The sequence below is a fragment of the Mesitornis unicolor genome, unplaced genomic scaffold, assembly GCF_000695765.1.
Source record: "Mesitornis unicolor isolate BGI_N332 unplaced genomic scaffold, ASM69576v1 Scaffold47216, whole genome shotgun sequence".
In the NCBI taxonomy this organism is placed as follows: domain Eukaryota; kingdom Metazoa; phylum Chordata; class Aves; order Mesitornithiformes; family Mesitornithidae; genus Mesitornis; species Mesitornis unicolor.
Window position 1 is genome coordinate 1 of NW_010192534.1, and position 8,415 is coordinate 8,415.

At 39.9% G+C, this 8,415-nt stretch overlaps 1 protein-coding gene across 3 annotated transcripts; it reads right to left on the reverse strand.

Moving 5' to 3' along the window:
* Window positions 1-278: 278 nt before the first annotated feature.
* On the reverse strand, window positions 279-8,190 carry LOC104534178 (chromosome unknown open reading frame, human C11orf54). 3 transcript variants are annotated; one of them, XM_010187125.1, is made up of 8 exons: window positions 8,051-8,190; window positions 7,275-7,373; window positions 6,246-6,319; window positions 5,381-5,482; window positions 4,111-4,287; window positions 3,197-3,346; window positions 2,493-2,609; window positions 279-452 (listed from the first exon to the last, which is right to left on the reverse strand). In XM_010187125.1, the coding sequence occupies exons 1-8, from the start codon at window positions 8,106-8,108 to the stop codon at window positions 279-281; spliced, it is 951 nt and encodes a 316-aa protein (XP_010185427.1). In that variant the 5' UTR covers window positions 8,109-8,190. The 3 variants fall into 3 exon arrangements, with proteins under 3 accessions (XP_010185427.1, XP_010185429.1, XP_010185428.1); XM_010187127.1 differs by lacking the exon at window positions 4,111-4,287 and having other exon boundaries at window positions 8,051-8,108; XM_010187126.1 differs by lacking the exon at window positions 3,197-3,346 and having other exon boundaries at window positions 8,051-8,108.
* Window positions 8,191-8,415: the final 225 nt, after the last annotated feature.

Here is an 8,415-nt window from a genome sequence, read left to right on the forward strand (position 1 = left end):
TCCCTGTTTTAAACATAAATTCACATCTGGTTCTGCATCTTCCGGTACGACCATGCAGGAAGCTCAACCAAATAGCAAAAAAATAACAAACCACAATTAATAACATTGCAATGAATGCACTTTGAATTACTCGTTTCTACAAAACTAAGACGTCGGCAGTTTACCGCTCTCATGTTTATTCTTGACTCCGATAAATGCGCGTAGTTGAAAGTACTATAAAAATCAGTATGGGTAATTTAGACAGATTAAATTGCTGCGCCCCTCCCAGGCCACCCGCCTCAGTCCCTCCCGACGAGGTGGGTCTCCTGGGGCCGGTCAATGCGGAAGAGCAGCTCGGCGGGCAGGAGGTACCCCAGGTACTGCACGCAGTCGGGGCTGGTGTCCTGGTGGTAGTGCCCTCCGTCCCCGTGGTGGCTGAAGCAGTGGGTGTGCTCCACGCGCAGGTCAAAGCCCTGTCAGGAGAAAGGCCCGTGAACACGCACTCGTGTGAACAGTATTTAAAGTCCTGGGACAGTCCCTCCTTTATACTGTGTATTTCCACACATCTCTCCAATTGTTAAGCAACAAAAACTTGCAAGATACTTGTGAAACTAATAAGATGAAAGAAGAGGAGCTGTTCAAGGCTTTACCATAGAACATCAGAGAGAAAAGAATTTACAAACTCTGACAGCCCCCAACTTTGGTGACAATCTCACAGAGATTTTTTTCTTTCTTTCCATTGGGATTAAATAAAGCAGCCGTACCTAGGAACTCCCCCTGGAAATCAGAACCCCTTTGCACAGAATGCCATGGACCCATGCAATCAAGGAACAATCTCCACTCCAATTCTGAAAGCGAGCTTAAATGAAAATGGGAAGAATAGTGAATAAAGTAACAACTAGCATACTAAACCATGAGATCACTCTCACCGGTTTTATATAACATAGAATCATGGAATGGCTTGGAAGAAACCTTTAAAGCCAATCTATTCCACCCCTCCTGCCATGGGCAGGGACACCTCCCACTAGATCAGGTTGCTCTAAGTCCCATCCAACCTGACCTTGAACACGTCCACATCCATAGGGCATCCACAGCTTCTCTGGACAACCTGTTCCAGTGCCTCACCACGCTCATTGTAAAAAATGTCTTCCTTATGTCCAATTTAAATCTACCCTCTGTCAATTTAAAATGATTGCTCTTGTCCTGTCCCTACAGGCCTTGGTGTAAAGTCTCTCTCCGTCTTTCTCAGAAGTCCCCTTTATATACTAAAAGGCCACAATCAGATATCCTGGAGCCTTTGCTTCTTCAGGCTGAACACCCCAGCTCCCTCAGCCTCTCTTAGGAGAAGTGCTCCAGACCTCTGACCATTTTCATGGCTCTCCTCTGGACCTGCTCCAGGAGGTCCACGTCTTTCTTGGGTCCCCAGAGCTGGATGTAGCACTCCAGGTGGAGTCTCACGAGAAGAATCAGCAACCTTAACCTGCTGGTCACATTTCTTTTGACGCAGCCCAGGAAACGATTTGTCTTCTGGGCTGCAAGACGACACTGATGAGAAATGCTACGGCATTTGAATGCCGCCGTCTACTGTCGTCTGTGTAGTGGCACTCAACCAACCATAAGCACAGCCAAGTGCTGTTGAGCTTGCAGTGGATACAGATGGGAACAACCCAGCTGCATCCACAACACAAGCTGCATTGGTTCTGAATGGAGCAGCTGTTGATGGCTGTTTTCCAAGTACTCATCAGTGGATTCAGGCAAGATGCACAAAATTTAGCCTTAGGCCAAAGGCTGCAACATAATGACACAGTAAAGTCACAGCCTTCAACATATTCAAGCCTACAGCATGCCTCATTTAAGTCTGGAAAAAAATATTTTTATATTACTTACGACTGCATTGTTACTTATAAAATGGTCATTTTCATCTGTGGTTTCCCGGTTACCTTTAAATAAATAGTCTTCCTAATGGTGAAAATCTTAATGGCTTCTGAAACCAGATTGTTTTTTATCCTGAATTTTTTGCTGTAGAATTTAGTGTTTGTGAAAGATGCAAGACAACTTTCTAGCATGAGGCTTTTCAGATTTCAATTTGCATTAGCAAATATGAGATGCACTGCACATATTTCAACACAGCAGTAGCAGAGACAGCTCTTTTGAAAGTGAACTGCAGGAACACATGGCTGAACAAGCTTCCATGCTGTCAACATTTCTCCTGGTGTGGTCACCAGTGAATGTAAACTATGCTGTAGGGTTTGGGACGCAAACACTTGCACACTTGCAATTGGAACTGAACCATTAAGTTCAATCCACTATGAACAGCCGCTAGGTTTCAAAACAGATTGACTTGGCCTCAACTCAAACCAGTGACAGAAATGAGAAGCTTCGGTATCTTTAACTTACTTCTGGAAGAGTTTGGCACAATATATACACACTCCTGTTCTTAAAAGGAAAATCACATCCAAACCAAAATTCATTACAAGTCTCAGTTTACACTTAGAAATCAGAAAGAGACTCACTGGATCTCTGGAAACTATTACTGGCTGACAAATCAGCGGAGCCTTCATTTCAAAGAATTTCAGCCAGTTATTCACGTCCTCATCGGTGTTCAGAGGACAGGCAGAAAATTCTGGAGGCTACGGCAAAAATAAAAGCTTTGTAAGTAAAAGGAAGACACTTGTATCAAGACACTTTTTCTCAAACAACTTTCTTTCACTTTTCCCTTCCACAATATTCTGCTCACATTCCTTCTTGCCTAAAAGAAGCTCACCAGTGCCCACTACTGTGTTTCTGCCAGAAATAGATGTGACCAGAATATTGCTTCTTTCATTGCACTGGTAGTGAGAGAACTACTGAAGTGAGGATTCTTCTCCTGGTATATTTTAGAAGCTCAGTTATTTTTAAAAAAGTCTATTGCTTCTTATAAGTATTATCTCTGTTCATATATTCAGTTTCATTTTACAATATTTCTACAGTTCTTTAGCTGCCCACATATTTCAAAAGAAAAATTATGATGGTATTAAGGCCAAGTAATACAGCATCACTAGTTTTGTAATGTCAGTTTTGTAATGTCAGCTCCTTACTTTAATACACTGCTTATCCTAGCAGTTTATCTATACATTTAAAATACAAAACAAAGTCAAGGCACTAAAATGTTTCACTGCGATTTATACTTCTTCTTTCAAAAGGATTAAGAAAGTTATGTGAATTGAGAACAACTTACCATAATGTGAATCTTTGCTTTCCCCTTCTGAATGATAAATGTGCCACCCATCCCAACTGGCTTTTCTCCATAATGTTTCTCTAAAGTTTGTCTCAGACAAGACACAAAGTTAAGTTCCCCAGTTCTTCCATTGGCTTTCACTTCAATGACCTGGAGAATAAAGTTAATTTGTCACTGCTGTCTCCTGCTGCAACAGTCTGCAAAGGTTTGTGAAAGCTGCTCTGGAATTCTCCCAAGCTTGTAACTCAAGGTTACTTTTTGAAAATGTGAGTTTGCCTGCAAGTGCTGCTCCACTTGCATCCTTACAGTACCTGACCAACTCTCCTGACTTTCTGTTCAACGCTAGCTTTGCCTGTGAAGGGTGCTGGGCAGCGAGTCCCTTACTCACACATGAGACAATGCCATTAGCAACCCCTTTCTGTCTTATGTCTCTTCTGCCAGCCACCAGCTGGCTTCAACTCTATTCTAAAGAAACTCTTAGAAGTAGAAAAAACTGCTCACTTTCCATGCAGTAGTCAGGGTTTTGACTGCTCTGCCAACACTGCTTTGTGCTACCTGTGGGGGAAGCACTTCTACAAAAAACTAGACAAGCACCCAGACCTGATCTTCAGAAGTCAGTCATTGCACAACCATTACATTAAATCACTGCTAGTTCGGACTGGATTTGGATGGATGATTTACGATGGAAAAGTTTTAGTAAACTAATACTTATCCCTCAAAAACTCAGATGCCTCTCTATCTCCACCAATTCTTCCCCTCATTCACCAGCATCAGTTCCTTATGTTTGGCTATTTCTTCTGTGGAATTACTACTCTACTACAATCACACCAAACTGATAAGAGAATAGTGTAACAGGAGCTTCCCTTCAGCCACAAAGCTCTACAAGCAAAGTCACCTTTGGTCCAAGTCCATACCTTACCGGGTTGGCCCTCACTGGCATAAAGGTTGGCCAGCAGCCCAAACTCGCAGTCAGTGTATTTACTGCTGTACTTCTCAAGCAGGCAGCCTTTATCTGCAGGATTTATCTGAGCAATGTAGCTCCCATTTACAGCAGGCTTTTTTTCAGTCTTAGTTTGAACAACAGGGATAAGCTGAGAAAAAGAACATGTAAGAATAAGCCAGCTAAGTCAATAAGCACATATAAGAGTCAGTCAAGTGAACAGGACTCACATAAATGCAATTTAAGCTTTGGACTGCGATCCCAAGAAATTAAATAATCTCTTTCGTCACACAGCTCTGTTTCTCAGGATGAGGTCTGTACTGGTAAGAAAAATGCACTAATACTGTAATGTAACTGAAAACTTTAGGAAACAGCTTTACTTTCTCTGGAGAGTTAAATTTATTGTTCTGTGAAGATGAATGCTAGTGTCTGAAAAAATAATTTAGAAAGTCTAACCATTGAGATCAGAGGCCTGCATGCAAATATTAGAATTCTATGTAATACTTTCTCAGTGTGCAGTAACAACCACTATTACCCAGAAATAATGCTGAGATGAAGTATCTCATCTGCCAATAAATGCATCAAAAGGAGATGGCAAGCCAGAGGTTTGCGCTTGAAAAGGCTCTGAAAAACCAAAGTCTCCACAGTCCGTAGTTTTCATCTCTGGCACGAGATCATTTGTATGTGGCATCTTTAAAATTTGCAATGGTAAAACAAAACCGTCTGAGAAGACAAAAGACAGGGAGTATTTCAAAGGCATTTACCAGTACATTTGACAGACATTTCTAAATCTCGTGATTAAAACCTCTGGCCAGGTCTTTGTCAATCAGTTTCAAGAAAATCATGTTTCTTGCACCCTTCAAAACAATCACGTGCCTCCTAGAGAATTACAAGTTAAAAATTAATCATTATATCTCAGTAGTATATATATCTCACTCCATTGGATGGCCCTCATCTGAATTCATTCTAATGTGTTTTATGTGCTTGTGGCATGAAAAGTGTTTATTAAATAATCATTTCGTTGTAAGTGGGAAATACCCAACATGATACTGCCCTATTATGATACTTCCATGAATTCATTGAGAACCATCAGTGTAGTAGGTGTGGGTTAAACAGCTCAAAAAAAAATATCTCTGGCCCAAAGATTTTCCACCTGAGGCAGAAAAAGGGCCAAACCGCAAAAGAACCATTATTCCCATTTGCAGGAAGGAATTACTTCCTCAACATCCCACAGGGGATCTGACCTCAGCATTTACTCCAAGAATCCTAGACGAAGCAGCTCCAGCTCCAAGAATGAAAGCTCCAGGCAGCTCTATGTCTTTTGCAACTGTATTTAGATCATAAACCTGCAAAAGAGAAACAATCTCTTGATTGTGGTGTAGTGCTCTGATTTGGAGTTGTCATTCTGTTCACTGTAACGTCTGGATGCATTTAATTCACAATGCCCTCATCAGTATTTTGGATAATTAGGTTGAACACAGTTTCTGAAGAATAGAACATTTGTTAGTAACAAATTAAGCACATGCCCATTTGTTTTCTGAAAGGTAGAGTCTGCCTGTGTGTTCCCCTGCCATTTTACCCCAAAACTGAATTACTGTTCCTACAGAAAATTATATTTGTGTAAAACAAAAAACGGAAGGGAATATCATATAGAGACAGATGCAGTGAGGTGTCATAATGGAGGCATGATATTCTTGGAAAAGGACAATAATGTGAATGGCCTGAAAATGCAAGTACAGCCAGTTTTTGACAAAGAAAAAGCATGGCATGTAGCAAGCTGTACATAAGCATGCAGACAAGCTCCTTATTTAGTAGTTCCTTCCATGGCTCCTGTCATGGATGATAAGTTTCTAGAATTATCTCATCTTTAAGGGCAGGAGAAGATGAACTATCAATGATTATATGCTATTTTTGCTTTGATGTGTAAGATTTCCTGACATAGTCTATGTTTAACACACATCAGAATCAATCTCAAAAAGCACTGAAAAGTCTTTCTCACAGGAGGAATCTTACAGTACCCATTAGTCCTTAGTTTTGTTTATATTTTACCAAGATACTGCTTTTCTTTTGACAAATGTATTAAACCCCATAGGTACAGCAAAAACTCACTTTTTCTTTCTGTACAAGAGGTATGAGGTAAGGAACACCTCCCACATCTGCTATTCTAGGCTTTCCACAGATTCCTGGAAGAATACAGACAGTTAACTTGGTAAAATGCTATTTCTCAAAAATCTTAAATGAGCATGCACTCTGACCTACCAAAGAACTGATTCCTCAAACTTCTAAAACCCTTTGAGAACAGTTTCCCTAGCATGCTTAAAGTGTTGTGCTATTAAGAAGTCCAAGGACAGTAAGCCCTGAAATGGTTCACAGTAGGATTTACCACTAGGCAACCTGGTGCAAAATTAACATTCTCTAAGCACAAAAAACCATATTACAATAGGCAACAGCTACCATTCACCATTTCTCCAGTACGATGTCCTCACCACACAACGGATACCCCCACTGAGACGTCACTTGCAAAATTTCAGCAAAGGTGGATACCCAAGTCTCAGGACAATTCATCCCACTTATTTGGATATGTATTTTAGGAAGGGATGAATCACCTTCTGGAGGTTTTTCTTTCACCATATTGATGACAGTGGGAACTCAGATGAGTGGCACAGATGACACGTCTGTCCTCCAGACAGCGAAAGTCAAACAAGATGAATCCCACTCAGAATAAGACACTTTCACTTCAACAACATACATGAATGGCAGGAATTTAAAACTGAATGGAAGCACAACTCCTTAGGCTCAGACAGTGATTGGCATGGTTCTAAAAAATGTTTCCATCTGGAAGGTAATGACTTCATTTCAAAACCTTTCAGTACACTATATAAAGCTTATGAAATAAGTAAGTATTGCAATCATAGGTTAAGGAAAAAAAAACATGACAAGTATTTGGTAATGACTTGTCCCTGTTCATACATCAACTAGAAAGAAAATCCAGGAATAAAATGCAGTTTTCCTCTCCTGCATATTCTTTACCTGAAAAACAATTTAACCTCTCCCAACAGCGTTAAGAGATCAAAACCAAGTAGGATCAGGTAGAAAGAACTGGAGAAGCCTTTGTGGACGACAGGAATGCTTGGTTACCTTTAGCAGGAAAGTTGAAGGGTTCCTGAGTCAGATCAGGACAGTCTACAACAGAGACTTGAGCATCAGCAAAGTTTTCTTTAAGGCCTTTCTGTAAAACTGTAATAAAAAATAATGGCAACAGTGACAATGAAAATTACCAAGAGTTTGATAAGTTACTAAAAACAATAAATATATCTGTATAGGCTTTATTTCAGCAAGATACATGAAAGGATTTATACTTACTGTAAAGTAACTCCATTGATTTAAACATTACTGTCTGTAGGCACTTGCTTCCTGAGTCAGAGCTTCAGACAAGAGCAAAAGCTTGCTCAGAGAATTGCTAGCTACCACATTAATTCTTTTTAAGATTTCAAAAAAACTTTTAATTGAAATACAATAACTGATTGTTCCCAGTAGCACTAGGAGCAGCACAGTGTGAAGTAACATGGGTAAACTTAAACCACGTTCAGCAGTGCTTTTGCTTCACAAAAGCAGACAGTTATGATCACAATCAAATATTATGTGAGAGCAAAGGAGGAAGTAAGTTTTAGCTGAAGTTGGCGTGCTTAAATATCAGTTGGGGTTTGGGGGAAAAGTCATTGTTTGCTTTAAAGTAATAATATATAGGAAAATAATGCTTTTCTTTACTTCTAGAAAAGATGTTTTTTCATGTTCTGCTAAGAGCAGAAACAGTCTGCATGTACTAGCTGTAAAAATGTTTTGATAAAGAGCTTTAAGATAAGTTTGAAGAGTACATTATACCTTGGTAAAAAGTTACATGCTGCACAACTTACCCCCAGCAAGCTCCTCCAGACTTGGAACATGAAAAGCAAACCTTTCGACTTTGGCCATTTCCTAATTGGTGCTGATTTCTTCAGGTAAGAAATTACAATATACCGCACTGTAGGAGCAACTGATCTGTCAACAAGAATAATAGTTTACTGATTAAAACAGGGTGTTTTTAATATGTTACTTGTTTTTTGATTTCACACAAGAATACATAGACAACAGTAGAATTGTAAGTTCTGCCATCAAAGGAAGGACTAACAGCTTCAAGAATGTTTATTTTCTTATGCACTTTGAAAGAAAATGTGTCTGTCAGCCTTATAGCTGGCTCAGAGCATTATATGTGCTAGTTTGCAAGCTCACAATTGGGTGT

Bases quoted from the DNA above. Each gene is read 5' to 3' on its own strand.
- LOC104534178 (XM_010187125.1), bottom strand. From the start codon at position 8,108: ATGGCCAAAGTCGAAAGGTTTGCTTTTCATGTTCCAAGTCTGGAGGAG. The intron at 6,320-7,274 runs GTAACCAAGCAT...GTATTCTTCCAG, and splicing joins CTTCAACTTTCCTGCTAAAG to GAATCTGTGGAAAGCCTAGA. The intron at 2,610-3,196 runs GTAAGTTGTTCT...TTTTTGCCGTAG, and splicing joins AAGCAAAGATTCACATTATG to CCTCCAGAATTTTCTGCCTG.